The sequence below is a fragment of the Cottoperca gobio genome, chromosome 19 (genome assembly GCF_900634415.1).
Source record: "Cottoperca gobio chromosome 19, fCotGob3.1, whole genome shotgun sequence".
In the NCBI taxonomy this organism is placed as follows: Eukaryota; Metazoa; Chordata; class Actinopteri; order Perciformes; family Bovichtidae; genus Cottoperca; species Cottoperca gobio.
Genome location: NC_041373.1, coordinates 13,072,348 through 13,097,534, shown reverse-complemented (window position 1 = coordinate 13,097,534; position 25,187 = coordinate 13,072,348). Strand labels below are relative to the sequence as shown.

At 41.5% G+C, this 25,187-nt stretch overlaps 3 protein-coding genes across 6 annotated transcripts in view; 1 reads left to right on the top strand and 2 right to left on the bottom strand.

Moving 5' to 3' along the window:
- Positions 1 to 736, top strand: part of afap1l2 (actin filament associated protein 1-like 2) — a 34,281-nt gene extending 33,545 nt beyond the window's left edge. For all 4 annotated transcript variants that reach the window (XM_029456000.1, XM_029456001.1, XM_029456002.1 and 1 more), the window contains one exon: positions 167 to 736. In XM_029456000.1, coding sequence (XP_029311860.1) covers positions 167 to 193 — 27 coding nt within the window. In that variant the 3' untranslated portion in view covers positions 194 to 736. The remainder of the gene's footprint in view (positions 1 to 166) is intronic.
- On the bottom strand, positions 735 to 14,586 carry vwa2 (von Willebrand factor A domain containing 2). The gene is made up of 14 exons (XM_029456005.1): positions 14,450 to 14,586; positions 11,177 to 11,236; positions 7,999 to 8,073; positions 7,276 to 7,409; positions 7,087 to 7,196; positions 4,938 to 5,135; positions 4,733 to 4,866; positions 4,478 to 4,607; positions 3,613 to 3,668; positions 3,355 to 3,462; positions 2,684 to 3,262; positions 1,976 to 2,527; positions 1,751 to 1,873; positions 735 to 1,628 (listed from the first exon to the last, which is right to left on the bottom strand). The coding sequence occupies exons 2-14, from the start codon at positions 11,226 to 11,228 to the stop codon at positions 1,498 to 1,500; spliced, it is 2,382 nt and encodes a 793-aa protein (XP_029311865.1). The 5' UTR covers positions 11,229 to 11,236; positions 14,450 to 14,586; the 3' UTR covers positions 735 to 1,497.
- A 374-nt stretch (positions 14,587 to 14,960) lies between these two features.
- tdrd1 (tudor domain containing 1) lies at positions 14,961 to 24,610 on the bottom strand. Its single transcript, XM_029456373.1, has 25 exons — positions 24,479 to 24,610; positions 23,988 to 24,181; positions 23,844 to 23,904; positions 23,377 to 23,491; positions 23,150 to 23,216; positions 22,955 to 23,035; positions 22,688 to 22,867; positions 22,442 to 22,585; positions 22,130 to 22,295; positions 21,907 to 21,990; positions 21,410 to 21,586; positions 21,219 to 21,326; positions 20,834 to 21,004; positions 20,152 to 20,412; positions 19,764 to 19,895; positions 19,522 to 19,629; positions 19,053 to 19,217; positions 18,407 to 18,751; positions 18,204 to 18,320; positions 17,974 to 18,102; positions 16,674 to 16,841; positions 16,133 to 16,543; positions 15,726 to 15,788; positions 15,560 to 15,603; positions 14,961 to 15,347 (listed from the first exon to the last, which is right to left on the bottom strand). The coding sequence occupies exons 2-25, from the start codon at positions 24,171 to 24,173 to the stop codon at positions 15,288 to 15,290; spliced, it is 3,543 nt and encodes a 1,180-aa protein (XP_029312233.1). The 5' UTR covers positions 24,174 to 24,181; positions 24,479 to 24,610; the 3' UTR covers positions 14,961 to 15,287.
- Between the last annotated feature and the right edge of the window lie 577 nt (positions 24,611 to 25,187).

Sequence of the window (25,187 nt, the reverse complement as noted above, 5' to 3'; positions counted from 1 at the left end):
CTAGAAATATTTCTCTATACTCACAATACACATGCTTCAGCGAAATAAGATATTTCAGTTCCATTCCAGGACAAGAATGTATATTTCAGGAAGTATCATTATGAATCTACTTAATGCTTTCAAACACCTAAGTTTCATCTTTTTTTATTATTTCTTTTATTAACAGGAGTGGGAGAAGAAATCCACCACCTAGAGGGAAACATGAACGCCCTTTGACCTCTCAAATCGATATGTTTCTCGAGGTCTGGTCTGCTTTCCAAAGCAGGAACGGCCAGACAGTTAAATCAGCATCCTCCCTTCTCTCTCTGGATCCCTCATCACCTCCTTGCCAAGACTATAAAAAGCCAATCAGGGAGCCGTCTTCTCAAATACCACTGGATAATCTTGGTTTCAATGACATTTCAAGTCGTTTTTCTCCATTTGCTCAAAGGAGGACATTGATGAAGTAGCATTTTGGCCAGTCTAACAATTGTTCCCGACGATGATGATGATGATGATGATGCACAAATAGGGATGTTTTCGACATTGAAAAAAAGCCAAACATCTGAAACCACTGAGAGAGAGAAAAGACACCCCTCTACTAAATTGGCCATTTTGTACACTCTACATTGTAGCTTGGTTCATATATGCTGGTAGCCAAGATGTAAATATATTTACACCCTTATTCAGCCTAATTTGGCTTGTATTGCTAGCTAAAAATGCACTTTTTATTCAAATAAAAATGTACTGACAACAATGCTGGTTTGAAATGTGTTTATGAAAATGTTGCTCGTCTGTTGCAAATGCACCAAATGTTAACTGTGCTAACAATACTTTGAAATTTGCGAGTCAACTCAGTCACTTCTTACTAATGAAATAATTAAGCATTCATGAAGTGGAGTCATCTGATAATAGGATGTTCACCTGGCAAACGTTTGTGAAGGTTTGAAGTGTTTAAATTGGACTTAACTTTAATTTTGTCTCACAATTTCACAAACTAGTCATTTCAATTATGCCATTTTAGGGCTTTTTTGTAAGTGTTATACAACATTAATATAACTAATTATGAAATACATATATACATATATATTTATACAATAACTTTGTTCATTAGTGAGAGCAAACAATCATCATTTTGTCATCTAAAAAACCTCAATCAGTTGAGTGAATTTATATTCAAACATAACAAATTGAGAATTTGGTATAAAGTATTTTTGAAAAGACGGTTGTGGTGATTAAATACAATACAAATCATGACGCAGATATACACTAATATAATATAAAAGTTGACATCTTTGAATAGACAACAGCACCAGATTGAGACAATTGCACAACAGTGACAAACTAGGACACAAATAGACACTGCAGTACAAATACATAGAGTTTGTAGGCACTTGTTGAAGTTTAAGTGCAAGTTTAAATATTAAAACGGTTACATTAGTTTTCCCTTTACTCCATCGTGTACCCGCACACATTCTTGGTTCTTAAGTGTCCATTGGTGGCTTGTTTCTGTGCGTATCAGGCAGCGTGTCTCCTGCGGTGCAGTTTGTAGTGATGCAGGAGCTCCTGGTGACTCTTCTTCTGCCTGCTCTTCTTCCTGAGACCCGCAGGCCTCGGGCGATCTCCTCTGGATGATGGCCTGCTGCTTTCTACGGGCAAACCACAGAAGAAGAAAAAACTCATATACACATGCAAATAATGGTGTTGCTGCAGGTAAGAGGAAGTAAAGATATCAAGGAAATGAAGTAAGAAAATCAGAAAAAAGACCGACTTGTTTCACAGTGTGGTCCTTCATAGCCTTGGCACCGACAGCGGAAGCTCCCTCCGGACAGGATGCAGGTCCCATCATTCATACACGGGTTGGGCTTGCACAGGTTTACCGGCTTTTTAACCTCTAATACAATAAATCAGCTGGTTACCATAACATAAAGTTCACATATTTTGTACAGGTCATTTTCTATCTTTCTTCTATCCTCCCATCCCCCTCTTCTCTCACCTGAACACAGCATCTGCACCAGCACATCCTCAAAATACTTGAGATCCTCATAAGACGTTACCGTGATCATGTGTTCCTCTGAACCAGCGATCTGCAGCAGCCTCTCTCTCTGTACATCTCCGACACCGATCACAAACACTGAAACTCCATTATCTCTTATCTTTTGAGCTGGAACAGCAGCGTCATCCCCGCCTGAGCCGTCTGTCACCAGCACCACGGCCTTGTTGACCCCGGGCCGGGCGCCTTTGGCCGCCGTCAGGACGTCGGAGTGGATGTGAAGTAAAGCAGCGCCCGTCGAACCCACTCCGCCCATGTAGTTGGCGTCGTTTACAGCCTTGAGGATGGAAGAACCGGTCTCATAAGTGTCCAGGTTGAAGACGGTGGTGGCTCTCCGACCGTAGGCCACGAGTGCCACTTGAGCCACGTCACGGTTGATGTCGAACTGGACGGTGAGGCTGCGTACGAAGTCGCGCAGGGTGACAAAGTTGTCAGGGCTCACACCACCGGAGGCATCCAGGGCAAACACCAGGTCTACTGCTTGGCCAAGACAACCTGAATAACACAACAAATTGCTATGTTCCCTCTCAAAAGGAATGACAAAACACAATAACATAAAGTAACATCTTTATCCCCTTTTTGAACGACTGGATCTTAATGGCAATTTGGTTCTTTTATTAGGTATGAAGTAGTCAGTCGGTCGGTCAGTACCTTGTGTATCCACACTGCAGATCTTGGCCTTGAGCTCCAGGATCTTGGCGCTGAACTCGGGTGGTGTGTAGGTGATAGTCCTCTGGGGATTTCCTGTGATATTATTCAGTTGCTCCTTTAAGTATTCTGGTCCCACCCCGATCAGGAAGATCTCTCTGTCTCGTGCGTTTTTAGAGGGCTCTACCACCTCGTCGACAGCGGGAGTGGCAGTGAGCAGCACGACCACGCGGGGCAGGTCGTCCGTGACGTCCGCGAAGACTGGCGCGCTCACAAAGCCGTGACGTGTGACGTAGCGAAGTGCCTGGCCTGTCAAGGTCTCGCCGCCAATTGGTTCAATTGCCTCCACAGCCTCAAGCAGACCCTTCAGGTCCCCTTTGAACTTGTCCACATGGGCCTCGATTCTGGTCTCTCCACCAAACACCGCCAGGCCGACTTTACTGGGGCTGTCAGACCCGATTACAGTTCGCAGGAAGCGCTTTAAGAAGGACTTGATGCGGAGAAAGCCTTCCAAGGTGAGCGTGGCAGAGCCCTCCATCAGGAACAGCAAGTCTACGGCGCAGTCCAGTGACAATTCAGGAGCTGAGGAGGGATGGAGGGGCAAATTACGCATTTGAGAGATAGTATGCAGCCGGTGGGACGATGCTAATAAAGCAGTAAGACAGTGTACAGACCACAATGTGGATCTCCTCCATAACCAGGCGGACATACGCAGTGGTAACCCTCTGCACCTTCTGTTACACATGTAGCACCATTCAGACAGGGCTTAGAGTCGCAGAGATCTACAAGATAATGTAGAGAGAGAGAGAGAGAGAGAGAGAGAGAGAGAGAGAGAGAGAGAGAGAGAGAGAGAGAGAGAGAGAGAGAATGGCAGCAAGTTACACAAATACACATCATCTCAGAAAGAGGAAGATAGAACAGATTTTCGTTACCTGCACAGATAGTCCGATGGCAGACTGTCTGGTGTCTCTTGTACATCTTTGTATACCTGCAACACACACATTTGGACTGACACAAAATTCACTTGTTTTGTCAGGTTGAAAATGAATCAAAGAAATGTGTATTCTGCGAGGAATTTCTCTCAAGTAAATGAAATGTCCATTTTCAAATTGGCTTTGTATTAGAAGTTATATGATGTAAATACAGCGAGCCTTGCCTACCAGTTAATACACTACAAAATATGAGAAGCAACTCCCACGGAAGGCATTATATATTTACATTTAGTGTCTAAAGTAACGTGCAAATCATGAGAAATAAGATTTGGAAGATCAAAAGCGTTCTCTAAACAGTGAGCTCTATGTGGCTTCGGCCATTTCACTGCGGTAAAGTAGCAATGTGCTGTGAAATTAATTTAGTCCAAGGCCATTTTAATTTGCCCCAGGGGAGGTTCTGAGAGAATCACACTTGTTTATATTAAAACACCCTCACACTGACACAGCACATTAACAGAGAGGAGTCGCCCTGTTGAACAACCGCAGCCTTGTGGTTCATTGAGCAATGAAAAACAAGTGTTACATATTTGGTTCCAATGCATGGTTGGTTTTCCACAGTCTGACCCAGGATGTTGTGCCATCATTCCAAACAAATGTCTGACAGGAAAGTTTGTATTGTATAATTATACAGAAATTGTGGTGTGAAGTTAAAAGCTATTAGAAAAGATGTCTCTGAGTTCAGTGAATAAAGGTTTTTCCCCTTGTTAAAGTGCAGAAATTCATCTTCTCATAAAGCCTGTATATTGTTCACTTCAGGTGTAGAAGACAATAAAAACATTTGCATTATTCATGCGCCCACACTTGCCTGTAATATGGACAGAGAGACGTGTATGGGGAATACCCTTTGGAGCCTTTCCAACACATGTAATTTCCCTGCAGCTCTTTCACTGTCTCCAATGTTTTCCTCTCACAGGGAAACAACTCCACCTGACAGCCTGGGGACCAGGACGGGAGGATCGGGGATGGACAGGTGTTGGAGAGGGTAACACAAAAGAAGGAATTTAGTGAGGGAGAGGGGCAGTTATAACTGCCTCTAGTAAATGTTGCAGATGAACCCCACCTGCAGGTGTGGCATTGCAGACAGAGAAAGTGGCCAGTGTGGTGTACAGGCCGTTGACGGCATCAGAGAAATGCTCGGCGAAAAAGACGTGGTTCTCTATCGGCTCACTGGCCAAAGCATGTAGCTCTTCCCACCTGGAAAACACAAATCTTTTTTGAGAGACTGCACTGCAAAAATAATTTTTTTTTCCAGTCATCAAACATACCTGGGGTAGCGAATTCCCACGGCAAACAAGACCACGCCCGTCTCTTTGAGCTGCATGGCCGCCTGCACCACGTTGCCCTGAGACCTCCCATCGGATAAGAGGATGGCGATCCGGGCCGCAGTGGAGGAGTTGCGTCCGCCTGGGAAACCTTTCTTCAGCGCGTATTTTAGAGCCAGGCCCGTCTGGGTGCTGCCTCCCCTGGGAGTTCAGAGTTTGGAGTAGAAACAGAAAAATTAGAAAATGTGTACTGTGTTACAGAAGTCAGCAGAGTTAATAATCTACTGCCAAATTAAACCACAGAACAATTCGGGTTGGATTCCTCTTGTTCATGTTCATGGAATTGGCTGAAGTTTCATCACCTTAGGGCTAAAGAAACCCATTTTAAACCTTTTATATTTTTTGTTGAAATATATCAGAGCAGGAGCTTCTTTCAATCTCGCCACGAGACACAAAGACACAAGATTCACAGTGTTTCATGATTGTCAGGAGACAGAACTGCTGAAACAAAGAAAGTGCAGGAAGTGAGGCGCTTAGATGCAATCCTGTCATATTTCCCATTTTTCCAGCTGTGGAAACAATGCTATGTCTGCTCGGAGCACTGAAACTACAAAACAATAGAGTGAAGGCCTTCAGGCATGATTACAAGATCTTAGCTCCCTTGAACAGATTTATGTCAACAACACAAGGTATTGGTTTCTTAGCATACAAGTGCAGATTAAAATGCTGCTCTTTCATACATGTTACGTCACACAAACTGTACACACAGGTAAACAAGTTGTAAACTCTCCTTTGCTCTGCAGTGAGTAATCTCACAACAATACTGGATACAGAAGTAGTTTTTCTTTGATGATCATCATCATGATCCGCTTTTGCAGCTGTTGTTTACAATTTATATCCCATTTCAGACTTGCTGTTACAAAAGTATTTTTCTCAAGGCTTAAAAAAAAGAAGAAGCAAACTTTAGCACAAACACCTGTTATTTAGGATTTAGCTGAAATCGTTATTTTGGAGTCTCTTGCACACTTTTTATGTTGAACTTCTTACTACAGTACTTTCATATTTAACCTTGCACAATACATATTGCAAAGTAGAAGTTTTATAGTATAGATTAGTATTGCTTGTAAGTTAATTTATACAACATTTAACAAAAACACTGTCGTACTAATGTATGAATAAACATACTCTTACATTATTCTGCTAGTTTGATTTGAGGCGATGTGACAACTAATAAGATCAACATGCAGGTAGTCATTTCTAACCAGATGGGAAGCCAATAATGTTACTTCCAAGCTATGAACACCACACACACACACACACACACACACACACACACACACACACACACACACACACACACACACACACACACACACACACACACACACACACACACACACACACACACACACTTGCCTAATTACCTTCCTCTTTCTCGGCTTATGCACTAATCCAATATCCAGTGACCACCTGTGGTGTACCCCACTAATCTGAAATTAATTTGTTTTCCTTTCCAGGGAGTATTTGTATTACTTCTGAATGTGTGTATAAGTGTGTGTTTTGCTTTCAGAAAGAGTTTTAACTAAATCCAGTTCAAATCATGTAAATAAACTTTTGTCAAATGTTTATTAACTCCCTGTTTTGCCGTTATTGCCAACTCATTCAATCTGGTGATGGTCCTGAAACTACACTAGACAATCATGACAAGTTTCAGAATGCCAAAAAAGGACACGCCCATCGTAAAGAAAACACTAAAATATTTATTTATAACATCCTTAAATAGATGTTTCGATCATCTCTCCACGCGTTGACCAAAGATGAGCAGATACACAAAGAGGGACTTCATCATGGATGTCAAAGATATTCATCAAAGTTCATTCTTGACACATATCTGTGATAGCCTGCAATATCCTCTCAAGGTTCACTTACTAGCTCTTTTAACCATGTCTCATGGCCTTCTTGAGTGAACTTGCTGAGGTGTCATCAACATAAAACATTATAAAAGATATTTCATCTCGTGAAACCTGAATTTGACTCCATGAACTACATATGTGCTTGAATATCATCTTTCATCTACATTCTTTCAGTAATAAAACATTTTGCATCCCACAACAGTATTTGTCTGAGGGTAGAAAGAGAGGAAGAAACTCACCGGTAAGAAATCTTCCTCAAGTGCTTCTTCAGCTCTTGTTTGTTGGTGTACGAGTCCAGGGCGATCTCCAGACGAGGAGAGGAACCAAACTGAATCAAGCCCACCCGCACCTGGAGGGTGGGATAACGTGAATGAGAGAAAGAGGTGGAGAGAGGCAGGGGGACACAAAAGAAGAGAAAGAAAACAAACCTTGTCTGGTGCGATGTCTAGTGCTTGACAGAGCTTGATTGCGTAGTGTTTCGACCTCTCAAAGCTGCCCTTCCCCACGCTGTAAGAACCATCGAGGAGGAAGAGGATATCTATGGCTGCTGAGCACTGCATCACTTCCCACAGAAACACACACACACACACACACACACACACACACACACACACAAGTTCAACACACTAGGTATCCAGATACAGATGTAGGTCCACACTAAGTCATTTTCTGACTAATAAGACTTCCTTATTCTATTGTTCTATGTGGGCATTATGGGATTATCCTGGATAGTGAGCAAATGGGCTGTAGCAGATGAAAATAATACCTTGACATAATAAAAGAAAAACAGCTAAGCATACTAATTATTTTTTTCTCCCCCAGGAGCTCACAAAACCATCACCATGCAAAAAGCATGTTTGTACTCGCTAACGGCATAAATAATCAGCGGTGTTGCTGTCATGTTAGAATGTGCAGCTGATCATAAAGAGAGCCATTAGAGACGGGGACACTGTGCCGCCTGTCTGCTTATGGGAAAGTCACCTCCAAACACTTTCCTGTATAACACAGACACCGGGCTAATAAGACCACCCACCACCTCAATGGATTCTACTCTACTTCACTATTTATTAGCTATTTCTTACAGCTTGACTGCGTCGTGCTTTAACATGTTTGTTAAACTCTGTCAACACATTAATCTTCTCTTTACTCACTTTCTCCTGCTGAGTCGATCTTTGCGATGTTCTCATGGTTGGTTCGGAGCTCCTGCACTGAGGTGCCCTGCTGGACTAGGATGGGGAATAAAACACAGTGGTCAGTCAAACGTCCACACATAAGTACACAGTATTATTCACATGACATTAAGATACAGTAGTTGGGCCAATCGTAACAATCAATGAAGCCACATACCCTAACCCTAACCCCATTTCACACAGTTGGTTTGCAAATTGCCAGCTACCTGTAACCTAATATGACATGTTAAAGCAGCATGTAAAAACCACTACAAAAATAAAGCAAGCAAGAAAAATAAGTAAAATAAAACTCAACTCTTTTCAATGTTAACTGTGTCTATTTAGTACCTGTTTTAAAAAAAACATCACAAGAAGAAATTCAATAATAAATGTGATGCTGTCCCCGAAGCCAATACAGTTCGCTGACTCCCATTTGACCCCCTCTGCGATGGATAATTAAGTATTCACAGCTAATGCGAGAGGACAAGTGAAGAAAAAACATTCTTTCACTCCATTCGCTGAAAGGACGTCGCTCTATTCAGGCGCACACGTACAGCCCAAAGAGGAGTGAGGGGCATGTGATTTCCTGTTCAGAACCCCATGTGAACACGCCTTGTTGTCCCTGGTAACCCCAACAGGTCACAGAGGCATTTGTACAGCACAGAGACGAAGCGCTTGACATGCATCTCCACAATAAAAAAAACAGATTCCACTCTCTGAATAGCACAGTCCTTTTCTAGTGCCTGCTAATCAGCGGGTCAATGAAATGGAGGATTTTGAATCCTCTTTTAATGGTCACACAGATGTACACAGCATAGCACACATTTAACCCGTCCTAGTAGGAGCAGTGGGGGCAGCTACTAGTCATCGAAAGAAAGTTTCCATGTTCAAAAGTTCAATAGAAACAACGGCATGAGAGGATTTAGTGCCAACAATAATGTTGTCTTCCTCCTCTGCTCATCTTTTTGTGGATTGTGGAGGAAATAGATATGGCATATCTTGACAATAATGTTTTTTTTGGGTGGGAAAAATGCAACCCATTTTATCAGTAACAAAAATGACACTAATAAGATTAATTCAGAAAAAACATTAGCTGCAATTTAAGAGACTGCTGCATGCATTTTGCAAAGCTGCAAGACAGCAACAATAAAAGAATTGAGAAAAACATACAGTATAGTACGCATCCTTCCACAAACACATTTCAAGCTTCCACAAGGGGAGCAATTGTTCAAACTGGACTACACTTATGTTGATGTAATTTGTACCAAAGGACCTTCATCCTTCATCAACCTTCAACATCCCTCTTTATATGACCATGAAATCCAAGTCTTTCCATAAAGTCTTCCATCAACAATTCATAGGAGGAAAGGAGCAAACTGCATGAGGTCAGGGAACATTAAAGTGTAAAATCCACCAGAATCGTTAAAGAAAAGTACCACCTGCAACTCAGAGGCCCAAACTCCCACCCTTTTCTCAATCCTGACACTTTCAGCTGCCCCTAATTCCAACGTCAGTCCAGCCCCAAAGACCTCCTGACAGAGAAAGTCTTGGGTCTTGGCAAGCGCTCTAATGGTCAGCAGGGCCCCACTGCTCCGAACAAAAAGACTATCTGTTCAGCCAAGTGCCTCTAGCGAAATGACTGTGTATCTTTGATGTCTGTGAATGAAAACATTGCGGGAAATCAGGAGCTAGATAATGAGCAAGAATCCTCAGTCGGAGGAGTCGATTTCAAATTGGCATTACTCCCACCATAGTCTGAAAGATGTGAGGTATATTTTCTTGAAATCAGAGTTAAAAACTAGGATTAGCTCTTACCTATCTGGGAAATTTAAATTGACGGGCTGGGTTACATGGTAATCTAGCTGGTGAAGCACTGCAACATGTTATCTGTGTTGTCAGCACAGGAGGAAAGGAGGGCGTCTTGACAAGGTAAAACAGTCTGGTTTGCTTAAGTTCAAAGTCTTAAAATGGCTAGTAATAAATACTACAGATGGTGCTAAAGCTGTCATTTTTTAAAACAACTCAAAGATTATATTGCCCCATGACTCCAGCCCCTCTTCCCTCAGGCAAATACCGACACTCTAAGGTCCGAGACAACAACTGACGATATGCTATAAAAGTGATGCAAAATTGGACGTGCCTGGAAACAAGCAGCATTTCAAGCACAGAAGGAAATCACTTTGAAGAGAAGATCATGGGGATTCTTCAGCACTGGAGACTTGACAGGTTTAAGCAGTAACATATATCTTGTAAAGAATCTCAGGGTGACCCTTCACTGATGAGAAGAGCATCAGTGAAGGGTCAACCTAGGATTCATTACAACGATATATTTTACATCATACTTCTTTACAACATGCAGTACCCAAACGTAGACTTCAAAGATCTTTACACGTACCAACACATTGAACATTTTACTGTATTTGTGAGGACAGTAGCCTACACTAATTTCATTATTTCTCTTTACAAACAAATACCCCTCAATATATGCCTAATATAAACATTCCTCTCAACTCTGGTCACACGTTAAACCTTAAAAAAAACAAAAACAATTTGAAGTCTTGAAGTTCATAAACACAAACTAGCGCCTTTAGAGTCATGCTAGCTGTTTCAGGTCTTTAAGCTAGGCTAAGCTAACTAGCTGCTAGCTGTAGTGTCAAGAAAACTAGCCCAAAATGTTGAAAAATGTCCTCAAATAACTAAGGAATATCTAATAAGTTAGTTTTAGAGGTGTTTGCAGGTGGATTTTGACACGTTTGGACGAGCCTGGCTAGCTGTGCCCAGTATGCTAGGCTAAGCTAACTGGCTGCAGTCTCATCTTGACAAAAAACAAGCATATTTCCCAAAATGTGAAGCTATTTCTATATAGGCTATAAGTAATTTGTGAAAAGACCTGAACGTTCAAATGTGAATTTATTATGGGTGTAACCACCTAAAGATAAGTGAAAGGTAAGGGAAAGCACTGTGACATTTTGTATATTTGCTTTATGCTCAATTGTTTTTTAGAGTAACCAAACATTAGTAATGATATGGGTGCATTACAAACATGTACAAACTGTATTTTGGACAGTCCTTGATCTAAAGGCTCTGAATATCAGGAGGTACAGAAAGCACTTCTCAACTGAAACTGAACGCAAAACAGTAACAAAACCAATCCACTAACCTTGAAGAAGCAGCAGTGTTAAGAGGAGGGAGAGATGGATATCAGGGTGCATGTCGAGACCTGGAATGATAAACAAGGGCACACACTTAGCAATAGGAAGTAACACAATACACCAAAGAGCAGAGGAAAGATTGTGTGAGAGCTAAGCGAGAAAAATGAGACAGGAGTGTGAACTGAGGTCATGGCGTTAGTGTGGACATAAGAGTGAGTTTTCATTCATATATGGTTTCATTTTAAGTTTTTACAGGAGGAGGGGGGGTATCCAATATTTCACAAGGAAAACAGCAACAATTAGAAAAGTAAGCATTGTGCGATAGAAACTTTTCTTTCTTTCTTATCCCTTTAATCATCTTGTGTGCCATCAAATTGGACAAAGCATGGACAATTTGTGCAAAATCAAAGAAGTTTGTTTTCATTTTTGAATGCTTGTTTTTGCTTTTTCCACAGGAAGACGTTGAAAGGAATGAAAAAATAAAGTTCACAACTCTAGAAGTGTTGTACAGGGGGGGGGGGGGAGCTCAAATGATAGGGGAGAAGTGAAGTGAGGTCAGTGTAACCTGCTTCAAGGATCCTGAGTACACATGTTTTCACAGCTAAGTGTTGGTCGAGCCCTGACCTTTTAAAGACGACTGAAAGAAGGGATACTTGATGACTGACAGCTACCAGAGGAACAGCAGGATGTTAGTGTTTTTTTTTAATAAAACTGCACCCGGTGCTATACCTGTAAGAGTTCTGCACATCAGAGTGATTTGGTTATTATTCCACACAGACAAATCAAATTGTGGGGAGAACATTGTTGTTAAAGATCACCTAAGTGTGTAAGATGCAAGATAGAGCCTGCCCTGAATGAATGGAATACAGTGAATGGAGATTAGACCACAAAATACAGACAACATCTGAGTTCCTGAAGAAAATCATTAACCAGTTCATTCAATAGACTTCTACATCTAATCCTACCTCTGCGACACAGTCAGAAGGAGTGGAGTCTACTATGATCATCCTTTGGTCATTGTATATTTTAAATATGCTACCCCCCCCCCCCCCCCTTTCTGTTAGTGATTATGGGTGGACTTAAAAATCAAAGATTCTTAAATTGGATATAACATATTTGAAACAAACAACTATATTACTCATCATGAAGATAGTCCTTATTGCGAGGCAATATCACACAGGTGTACCTGTTTAACAGTTATTTGAGTGAATATCTAAATCCAGGATTAATAACCCCACCTGTATCATTCAGCATGTCTATTGCTGGGTACACACAAGACGTTGAAGGGCTGCAGATAAGGTTTGATTAACTCTGGTGGCTGATAAGCTTGGCCATAATATCCTCTGTGTGTGTGTGTGTGTGTGTGTGTTGGGGTGGGCTGAAGAGGACAGACGTGCCAGAAAAACCCTCCCTAAAGCTACAGCTGTGTGTGTTTCTAAGACAGAGATAGAATTGTGTGCAGGATGGAGCCTCTCTTTAAGAGGAGTCTGTGTGTCTGCGATAGAGATCTTCAGAGCTGACGTGCAGTGGCTGTCTGAGAAGCCGCTGGCTGATAAACATCACCAGGGGCTATTGATGCTCTATTTGTGCACTCACTGGTACGTCGCGAGGACAAGAGTTCTCATTACTGCCAGGGGTCACACACACACTTTTGTAGGAGGAAGCAGTCATGCATTGCCTATATATAAAACAAAAACACACACACACACACACACACACACACACACACACACACACACACACACACACACACACGCTGCACACACCTGTCTCAAAATTGGCTCCCTCTTCACAAGCATTCTTCAGGATCCTTCCACCCCTCATCTTTCTTTTTTCCTCATTTTCTGCCTGTCAGTGAACACCTTTCTGCTCCGTCTGGCTGGAAGTTTGGTCACAGCTAAACTAAAAGTCCTTTCTTGCTTTCCGGACTCAAAATGTGTCGCTGAAAATAAAAATCAGTAATGACAACAAATGCCAAACCCGGGTAATTTTATGAAGTAATAGTTACTGACTTGAGATGGTTAACCTAATACTTTGGGCTATCCGTCCTGAGCTACAGAAATACAAATGAAAAATGTAATTAAAAGGGACATTCCTAAAAATGTTATCACCTTAAAAACCTTAAACCATGTTTGTGCCGTCTGCTTTGAATTGGTTGGCAGGTTGGAAAGTGCCTCCGCTCTGTAGTCTATAATTAGAAAGGAGTGCTAGTTTTTGGACCAACTTCATACAAAACTCCTAAGATCTCCTAACCTGTACTTGGACGTGTGAAGCCTTCACAGTTGGAGTGAGTCACCTGAAATAGCCACTTTTAAAACAACTGAAGAACAAATGTTTAAACTTGTCACAATGTGACAAGTCTGATTGATAGCCACAACTAACTATAATTCAAAATGTCCTGGTATGCATTTAAGCATGGGAATGTGTTGCACAAGGAAGCCGGCAACTACACACAGATAATGTGAAGCTCCGGTCTCCTGTGGGTAATTACATTTCTCAAACTAGGAAACTTAATTAAAAACCCAATTTAATGTCATAACACCTCACAATAACTTTAGGTGGAGGCTCATCCTCACTTGATCAACAAGCTGTCGGCAGAATAGATCACAACGAAATTAAATAAATTGCTCTTATAATAATAATAATAATACCTGGGCTAAGATAAACATGTCACAAGAACCTATTCAATTTAAACATGTTTATTTACCTTATAGCCTATCTTTCAACACCTGGTCACTCTTAAATGTGTCAAGGAGCAAAGCAGGTTTAAGGAGGGGCCAGAGGTTATGACCCTGACATGCAATAGTAGAAGAGGTTTACTAAGAAGCCAAACTAAGTGATGCCTGTCAGTCTACTTAGTACTAAGTAGGCAAATAGAGTCAAAGAAAAGCCTGTTGTTGCTTTTAGACCTTTAGACCCACCGTTGTCCGTCTAGTTTGCTGCAGTTTTCCGACTTTTATTTTAGATTTCACACATAAAGCTACTTCTCACCTTAGACCTGAATAATAGTGACGTTTTCTTGCAATGAATCGCACCGACGGACTTCCATCAAAGTTCCTTCAATTTAGAAATTGTAAATTAATCCGTCGATGCACTGACACATTTACAAAACTCTACCGTAAATTGCACTTCTTTTAATAGAAACCGGGAGCAAGTCATTAGTAGTTAGCCCAAAATAAAAGCAAAGTGCATCCACAGCTGACATGCTGCACTAGTACAGCGGGTTGTAAAATGCACGCTCTACAGCTTTTCCCTCAATGAGTGACTAACTATTCTCTTACCATGCGCTGTTGAGGGTCCACAATCCTTAAAAGTATTCTTTCAGACAGCAGTCCAACCCGACTCCTCACACCTTAGTTTCCGCACTGATCCCACTGGGACTTTCTGCTGCAGACTGGAGAGCAGCGACCCCACCTACTCGCCATGCCCACCTCTGATGTACCTGCGCCGGTAGGGTCTAATTTGTCCTCTCATCCCGCACAGGATAAGTATGCAGACTCGGAGTGACTAAGACGCATTGTAAATGTTTCCCAATTGGTACTCTTGCAAGAATATTTTTTTCCTACCACTTTAATTTACTCTAGTATTTATATTGTTTGTGTATTTTTATGTTCATGAGCATGCCCCCTAAAACATCTCACACACACACAAACAAATCACTTCACTGTCAAAGAAACTTTATGTAAACACAAATCACTTAGGCTGGACATCCCACCTGAACAGGTGATTAGGACTGAACAAAGGAGCAGATGACAGCACACTTACAGGAGACCAACACACACACACTTGGATAATTGAGGGTGAACATTTTTTATTAGAGTTTTCTGCCAACTTTAACAAACTTAAGAGCATAAAGTATTTTTTTATGAAAACCTCAAGAAATAAAAATAAATAAATGTGAATGAAATGTAACCAGTTTAAAAACATTAAAGCCCCGGATACGGACACAAAATTAAAATTAAACAAAATGTAAAGCTGGATGGCTGCTTCTCGAGGCCACATTCACAGTCAACTCGTTTTAAAGAAACATGGTTGGAAAAAACACAACATACTTGATTTTAACTTAAGTTTAACTTTAAGTTGGCGAACAAGACTATGAAGTTATGCAATTGGTCAATCTTATTTTGTCTGCGTGATGAGAGAAAGTTGCAGCTGCATCAACTGTTCCAGGTGGTCAATCTGTGAAAGGGTAAAAAAAAAAAAAGCACCATGTTATTTATTTGCACTTCAGATGTCAAGTTTCTGCCAGATGCTGCTCAAACCATTTGTTAACAAGAATGACATAAGTTGTCAAAGATGGCCATTAACTCCTAGCTTTACAAACTAAAACCAATGCTCTATAAAAGTTAAACAACACAAGTTCAAAGATGCACAAACAAACATTAAACCACCTTAGTCATCAGGTTCAGACAGCAGCAGCCACCAGTCTGAGAATCTGGGATTCAAATAGAAAAGCCAAGTCATGTCTATATCATCTGGATCAGTCACAAACTAATTGCAGAACGAAAGTGTGATAAATGTTCTAAGTTATGCATACATAGTTCATCGCAAGCATACCATTAGTTTGTGTGAATTTGCATGGAGGCTCCATTTGCTTAATACTCTTCTGAACTGGATCTTCTGAAAAGTAAGATATTATTACAACTGCTACTTGGTTTCAGCACTTATATTACTCATGAGTCATCCTGGATCCTTTATTCATTTAGTTTTTTTATTAATTGCTTATTCAGTAAAAATGAATAGATTAAATCAATGATGTAAATAATTACTTGTTGCTCTTCTTTGCAGAATGTCAAACCTAATTAACCATTTACAGCAAAGCAATAGGATGCATCCTATAAATTGTGACAATATAAAATATATACTGGGTTTGCTGTGGATATTTAGTAGAATTTAGGATGTAATAATAAAAAGCAACTGAAAAATATACTAAAAATTCACACTGAAATTATGATTTGACCAACCATTGAGTGGCGCAGCAGAAGTGTTTTCCTTCGGCTGAGGAGTCTGGGGTGGCAGCTTTGGGGATATGGTTAGGCCGCTGGTAGCTGTTGTATTTTCCAGCCCCTTTAGGGCTTCTGATGTGGGCAGGGGGCAGTCGTGCACAACTGTAGTGCTTGCAGTAGAAGTGCTGCTGTCAGTTTGGGCAGCCTTCAGGGTGGTGGTTGGGCCAGGGTTACTCTTGGCGTGGACCTGTAGTGCATCCAAGAGCATAGTGGTGAGGTGCCCCCCGCCTTTCTCAGTGGGCAGACTGAGTGAGAGCACGTTAATAGAGCCATCGAAGGACTGGACAGTGGCGAGGACGCCATTCAACAGCAGGCTTTGAAACATCTGCAGCACTTCCTCTGGCAACTCTGTAGGGAAGTGCTCCTTACCTAGAAACGAAGAGGGGAGGGGGGGGCAAAAGGGGTGTACGAGAGGGTAGAAGAGAAATTACAAATAACATTTGAGGTCAAGTATGAAATAATAAAAAAATAAAAAGGAAAGACGGCCCTTTTGCCTCACCAGTGAGGGTGCAGCGAATGATCTGAAAGGGGAGCTGCAGCAGTCGCATGGGGATGGGCAAGATACGGACGAATGGCACCTTCTCAGTGTTGCCATAATCTGCATAGATGACACTCATCTCATTCTCACCGACCTCCAGCACCACCGCACGGTACCAGTTGTTGTCAGCTGAAAATAAAAGTTCATCAACAGGGTGCTTCATTTTTAATGCTTAATATATAATTAGACAGGGATATCCATTACAGCAGTATTTATTATTATTATTATTATTATTATTATTATTAGGGTTCAAGGCCCTTTTGGAAGCCTTGAATCCATCCTTTAAGATAAGACAAAGATGACTCTACCTACACAGATGGGAATGAATGTGCCCTTACCAGCTACAAACCTACAAACAGCACCGAAAACTCCATTAAAAACAGACCCTGTTGTTATCTGAAGAATGCATGCCAGGCTAGTCTCCTACTTACATACTGTGTTTAAAGAAGAACTGCTCCTGTGCGCTGCAGCACACGCTGTGTAATTATATCTACTAGCAGACACCAAATTACCAGCTTAGGTCTGCAAAGGCAACAACTGCAGGTGGGGTCTCAAGAATAGTCAGAGCGAACATAAAAACTAGATGGGAGAATAAAAGAAGGGAATTCATGGTGGCAGATTGTGTGCGTGTTTCTTCCGAGTAATAGCTCAATGATGGTTCAGCTGGTCTGTCCTCGTACGGTCTCCTGCCTGTAATCATTTACCAAAGTGTGGGAATGATACTGCCTGAGCGATGGGGTTTCCCTGCTGCTGACAGTATCTATTAAACTGAAATTTCCTCACAGACCATGATGTTAAAAACTAATCCACCTTGTAATACAAGATTACTAGGATTTGGCTTAAAAGCAAAACATATTATGTATGGCTAGATTTGAAGTTGCATTTATTACTTTTTTCTGATTAGTTATTTCTTGTAAAACCTTTGCTTGATATCATGTTAGTATGTGAAACTCCATTAATTCAGAAGCTTGCTCACACAGTCATTCACTTATAATTTACCTGTCTGACATCTAGTGGTTTTAAGGAGTCATGGCAATAACTTAACACAGAACTAGGCTCACTCTCTCACTTAATGCAGGTGTACAGTAGAGTGGAGAGCTTTGCATCTGCATGCTATAGCAGTGTGTGTTACAGTTTAGGCTGGCACCTCATGTCTATCTGGCAATGTTATAGAAATGACCCAGATTAAAGTTTATCTCTGGACCCATCCTTTTATAATGTACAAAATGTTTTTTTTTTTTATGGAATAAGTGTTCCTCACCAGAGAACTGGGCACAGCAGGCAGCCCCAGGAGCTGGTCTGCTCAGGACAGTGGAGGATAAAGAGGCCTGAATGTTGCTGCAGTATGCAGCCAGCTCCATCATCACCTCCTGAAGATTGGGCTGGTCCACTGCACAACAACACACACCAATTACAACAGGAAGGAGTATCAAACTTTCAACTTGTGTGCATCTTCTTATGACAGACAGAGCAAAAAGTGAGTGTTCTGACCCGGGCTGGGACCGAGCAGGTAGAAGAGGGAAGGACTGGTGATGGCTGCAAAGTGGGGCTGAAAGGTGGCGTTAAGCTGCAGCTCCACCATCGTCCAGTCCACTGGGAAAGATGGGGCTGAAACAAGATTACAACACACAATTGCAACGGGGCTCCTCGAAACATCAACCATTGCATTTCATCTCTAGGACACTCTAGCTGACCTTCTGATGGCACTGCAGTCCACCCCACAGTCGGCATCTCTTGGGAGCTGGCTCCTGTCTGGTTGGAGGCTTGCACATGTGCTTGGCTGTGCTCAGTTCCCTGTGTTTTCTCGCAGTGTCCAGCGCCTGTGGTTGCATGTGTCTCTTTGGGAATCGCTCCAGGACCTTTGGCAAGTTGCTCAGAAATAAGGGCAGCTGCCACATTCTGACCTTTGCTCTCCAGATCCACACCGTAACCTTGTTCAGTGACACAAAGGACACGTGCCGAGAGCTGCTTGCCATCTACCAGAGTCTGGAACCCCAGCAGGGCTTCGCTGCTCCACTCTGATCCCAGGGGCTCTACACCTGCGTCCAACCATATACACTTGGTAAGAAACTTAATGTTAAAACCTTTGATCTCACATGGCCTTTGTTACCACAGACCATTTCAACCAAGTATTTAATATAGGCCCATATTTGGAGGTGACAGCAAATACAAATTAAAAAGAATTATCAGATCACATTAATCTTGGCTGCTAAATAAGCATTTCATTAAATGTTATATGTACTTGGAGAAAATGCTTTCACTCTCCCTCTCTTTCTTATTTCACATTAAAATGTTTTTTCTCTACAGAAACACTAAACAGACAGAGACACACAAGACAACCTGTGAGCCAGCAGCAAATTGCCTGGAATGGGAGAGTCAGGAGTCGGGGTGTAATGGATCGGAGGTGCTTCTTTTCCACTTTCATGCTATAACCAAAGTCTACAAAGTTTACAGCCACGTCTTCAGGCAGCCCGTTTACCATAGCCCGATACCACTCTCCATTACCTGGGGAGCAAAAGAAAGCACATCAGGTACAACTAGATCCCCCAAGAAGAAAATAGAGAATTCTGAATATCATTTGATCAAAGCGGTTTAGGAATATTTCCATGTGTCAACAGATTATGTGTTCAATTCACAGATGAGATTCAAAATTAGACTATTTCATAAAAAGTCAGTCCAGATGGCATTAATAACCACGATCAATGAATAACTAGTTCTGACTCGTATGCCAGTCTATCAAGCCTTTCATTTTTCAACAGTTTGTCTGAAGAGCTGACATCACAACAAGTGGTACAGTAAATAATCTCACCAGGAAACATGGCACAACAGGGCTCCCCCACTTTGGGCTCAAAGGGGGAGACTTTCGCCTCACAATGCTGTTTCAACTCCGCCCCCAGCTCTATCAACCGCTGATGGTCTGACAAACACACAAAGATGAGAAAAGGTCATCTGAAATGATCATAACCCTGGTAAAATATCATGCACACTGCAGTGTGTTGCATTATTCAATGAGTGCAAAGAACAATTAAATATTTAATAAAACAACAGCACCTGCAGGATTGTCGATCCGGCAGTGAAACTCTAGAGGGTTCTCCACGACACTGGCTAGCAGTGCCACTGTCTGGCCGTCACGGGGAAGTTCAGTACAAGACCACACCAGAGGCTCACAGGCCGGGGTCGGCACTGAAGAGCACATTAAAACACAAAAACAATGCTTAACATATAGACTGTTGGGTACATTTGATGGAATGTAGACACACTGAAGTGACATTACCCGAACATCCATCATCCTGAAAAAGGTAGAAATAGTCATCTTCATTGTTAAACAGTCAAAAAAGGCACAATCGGTTTCAATTTGAGGTTTTTTTCTTGTATGTTTTAGATAGAACATTATATCATTTTCATATCAAGCAACAGATTAATTTCAGACACTTCCCACCATGTGGTTCCACAGCAGCAGTCGCTGTCTGGTCAGCCTGCAGCTCACTACTGGTCTGAAGAGGAGCAGGCGCAGCGAAACCAGCAAAGGTCAACAGCTCGGCTACATTAGCCTGAGGATCACTGGTCTCATCAATCATGGCCACTAAAGCTTTGCCATCGTGCGCTCTGTGGATCTCAACGCGCAGTATTCGGTTCGATACCCTTCGCTGCAGAGCCAGCAGGCAGTCCTCCGACCAGCTCTCCCCAACAGGCTGCACCCCTTGGAAAGGAGCACAACAACAGATGCTTGAGAGGGTGTGAGCGTTAACTTGTTTTCACATTTGAGTAAAATCATCCAAACATAACCCTTTGCAGTTTGCAAATAATCACATATAATGCTTATTGAAACGGTCTCGGGGGTATTAGGGATAGAGTTGCTCTAATAAAAAGCGATGTATAAGTACAAGTCAAGGCATTTTATAACCATCTGAAACTACAATCATATTTTTCAGGTACAATATAAGCTAAATAAAATGAGTTACTTAAAGTTGATCGAGTAAAGGAAAGGTAACCTCGTGGTCAACTAATAAATTAAAGGAGTAGATTTCTGCCACTACTGAAAGACCTGTGTGACAACACAGGTAAACATACTTTGGAACAGATCTAACCATTTAAAATGTGCTTTGCTACGTGTATATTACCTGCTAGACCACAAGGCATAGCCTGCATGGGCAGGGCCAGCAGTGAAGTGCTGATAGGCCGCAGGTGGCCTAAATCTACCTCCTCAGAGTTGCCAAAATCAAGGTAGCCGACACAGACGTGTTCCTCTGATGAATAAGCCAGAATCTTTGCCCTGTACCACTGCTTGTCCTCTGGAAGAAACACACAGAGGTCAGAGCTTAAGTGCACAAAGCAAACGTACCAAGGGAAACTACTTCTTTGATATAGTGATGCATGACATGTTTTGAAAGCTGAATGTAGAAATATAGACTCACACAAACTCACTATCTGTAAATTAGACACATTTTTAAGGGAATACATGAAGCTCTTGGCAAAAATTTGGCAAAGTGTTAAAGGGTGTTTTACCTGAGAACTGGGCACAGCAAACTGTGCCGGGGGCTGGCCTGAAGTCCTGGGGGACCAGGGCCTGACAGCAGTGTTCCCTCAACTGCAGCTGCAACTTCTGAATTACTCCTGTAAACCAAAAGCGCTCAAGTTAAAGATACATGTTAAAGTCCAGAGGATAAGTCGTGTGTACCAGATCAAATGCTACTTACCAGCGTTCTCCACCTTCTGTACAATAATGTCATTGGGTGACTGGAGGTGGGTGACCACGACACAGAAGGAGTCCCCCACTGCCTGTGTCAGGGGCTCTGGTGCCTGAGCCCAGGTGTTGTCGTCCTTCCCATCAGAGAGACACTTGAAGTTTTCCAAGGATGCACTCACCATGGCGTCTGAGGGAAATCAGAATTTACTGCTAACAAAAACACAACAATTTCAGATGCTGAACAATCCCATTACATGCTGCCAGAAGCTAAATGTTTGTATCATTTTAGCCACGGTACCTTACAAATGTATATTTGATATATTTCAGCAAACAGTAAAGTTGCAGATGCACTTTAACCTGTTTAATGTTCGCTACTGTATTTATTGTTGTGCCTGTATTGCACTGTGTGTTTTTGTGGACGCTCCTTGTGTGTACTATGTGATTATGTGTGTCCCATCTACCACAGTTTGCAGTCTAAATCAGATGGGAGGGTTAAGTAGGGCTTACTTATTTCTTGCATAGTTGGTGTTACGTTAACCGTTTCCTCTGCTGCGTAACCGTGCTCCAGGAGGAATGTGCTCAACATCTTTTCTAAAAGACAAAAGGGAAAGAGTTGTATTTATGGCTTTACATGTCTGCAAATCTTTTCTTGTGATTCCCTTTCTCAAATCACATTTTACCCAACATAAACACATCATGTTTTCAGAATTCCCAAATCTATATAACCTACCAATGGAAAGCAGGATATCCACAGCATGGATGCGAACATTTTCTGGTGTTTCCAGCAGCTTAACAGTTACAATCTTGCCGGCCAACAGCTGTTTCACTGAAATACAGCACTCGCCTGACCAGTTGTCAGTCACTGGCACTACCCCGACAATACGGCACTCCATAGCCTGGAAATAGTAGAGGAAAGTGTCATCACGCCAGCTGTAAGAGACTGCAAACTGTCAGCCTGAATGTTATATGGTGGGAGTGTGTCATCATTACCATGCTTACAAACTTTGAAAAACGTATTTGAGTGGTGTGAATGAGCACTCACGCATGGACAAAATGGCTGGATATTAGCAGCCAGGTGCTTGATCCTGTCCACAGGGACATCCTCTTCATTGCCAAAGTCAATATAAAGGATATTAGCACTCTTCTGGTCAGCAGCCAAAGTCTGTACCAGGCCTCGGTACCAGTTCTACACACACAAAATAGAGGCAAACACGGTCAAGGATTGAGCCAATGTGCATATTAAAACTTGTGTCAATTGTCAAGATTGCTTGAAAAGGCCAATGCTCACCAGATCACAGGAGAACTGAACCGCGCAAACCTCTCCAACATGGGGTACATATGTCGTCACTGATGGGCAGCTGTACGTTTTCTGGAGCTCTGTGCTGATGCTTTGAAGAGCTGCCAGCAGCTCAGGACTTTGGGCAAGAAGGAAAAGCCTGCCAGGGTTGTAGAACTCTACAACAGATGCCTAAACACAAAGACATTTAGCATTTTAGTATTAATTAACAGTGGCTAGATCCGTATTTATAGTTCATGCAGACTGGATATGTTGTACCTGGATGTCTGTTCCCTTAATGACTTTAGTCATATGCAAGTCCTTCAAATAGACCCTCTGGTGGCTGGATGCATCACCGTGCTTAATGAACAGAGGTTAAACATAGATGACAAAACAAATGATTATTTAAATTCATTAAAATGTAAAGGTTAACTTTTTACTTGCATTAGAAGATCTCCAAATTGCTGCAATTACCTTAAACTGAAGCAGGCCGGCTCTGTCTACCGTCACCGGCGAAGCTGCAGTTTCCTGGGTTTTCACTCTTCGATTAAAAGAAACAAGCGAGTGCAAATTATCTATTGGACATTATATAACGATTCTACTTTTGACTGGTAAAAAACTAATCGTTTTTTGTTGCCATTTAAAAAAGAAAAGAAAATCACAGCTGACACTCAGTGGTACTCAGGGATGACCTTGCTTACTTTGCAGGTTCTGGATCAATGGACTTGCACACGTATCTGTGTACCTTCCAGTCTTCTGTCTGACACGCCACAGAGCAGTACGGCGTCTTCTTGCAGCGGGTACAGCGAAAATGTCCTGTCAAGTGAATAGTAGTTCATAAAAATCAATATTAGCAGTTTTTTATTTATTGAGAATGTCATGCTCCATAACTCTATCTTAGCAAAGCCACTCTGATGTGGGACCAGCTTTGGCGAGGCAAGAAAACAATTTAAAACTAAAAAATACATGTTTGATTGCAAGAAGTGTTACTGCTCATTGTTCAACATAATGTAAAAAATCCAGAATTTGCTACTTGGGCTGATTTTCCTCAGTGATGGTCGGCAGTGGGATGAACACTTGTAAAGTGTTGGCACTCCATGATGCAAGGCAGCAGGGACTCTACATACTCATATTCATGGAGATGTGACTTTAATGGATACATTATTACCTTGCTGACAACAGAAGTTGCAGGAGTATAGAGGCAGTGGTGATGGTATGGACACTACCACCTATGGAAGACAGAAAAAAAAAATGTGGCAAGAAAATGGCAATGCATAAGCCAATGATGAAGAACTACAAGTTTGTTACATACTGCAGCTTGATCCCTGCTGACTGGTGAATTAGTCGAGGCTGCAGGGTGCGCAAGTGTTGCATCCGACATGGAGGGATGTCTTGGAGGAGGTGGAGGCCTTGGGGTAGAAAGAGCCAAGGGGCTCGATGATGGTTTCCTCAAGGGCAGGTTAGGTCGAACCAAGTTCGGAGAAAATGGGCGAAACATGGCGGCAGCTGCCAAAGTCATTAATATTATGTAAAGTCATACAGTTACTTATCATGTAAGTATTAAAAGTGAACTAAAAAGGTAGTTTTAAACTTAAAGAGGTAGCTAGCTAACCAGCGGTGAAGCAGCTCACGTTACGTACACTTCATGGTGATTGACACTACTTTTAGCAAATACAAACCGCGACAATTAAATATAACGTACAACAAGCACCTTACAATGTTATAATATGAGAAACAACTGTATGTATCAACACAAACAACAAATATGTCTGTACTTTAGGGTTTTATATTTTGCATTTTTACCTGAGCGCACGTGTTGGTAGACTCGGTGAAAGTGTTGCACATGCGCACTGCGCGGTATCCTCAATTGTGGCTAAGTCAAAGGGTGTGTAGTACTTATGTCTTGACAATAAAAACAAATCCTTTAATATGAACTCTGTTTTTAATGTGTTGCAATACTGACCTGTGACATTAGTATTCATACATTTTATTTTAAAATGTTATTTACTTTTTTTTGTTTAGGTTTTTTGTCCCTTACAATTATTAAGACCAACAGTAATGTACTGAGTACAATAACCATGGGCTGCAATCAAGTAATTTAATCATATAAATAGTATGAGACATGTGGTATTTAGTGTGGTTTAATTGGGTGAATTCTCGTTAGTTATTTGTTAGAATATTTATTTTTCTTTAAAAAATTAAATAAAGTGGAGGAGTGCGTTTTCTCTCTTTATTATTAACATAAACATTATTGACAGTATTTGACATTAAGAAAAACAAAACCATCAACATAAAATGAGACAGAACAGGCTTGGAAGCTGTAATATAGTAATAAAAAAGAGAGAAAAGAAAAAAAAATTATAATATAAATAATAACTTAACCAAAAAAGGTAGGCAATAAAATCAAATGTCTTAAACAATTTCCTGTAGCTTATTCGGTGAAGGTGTAACCGTCATGTGGTAACGTCAGACTGACGTCATTTTGTCATTGGACTGTGATTGGTTTATATCA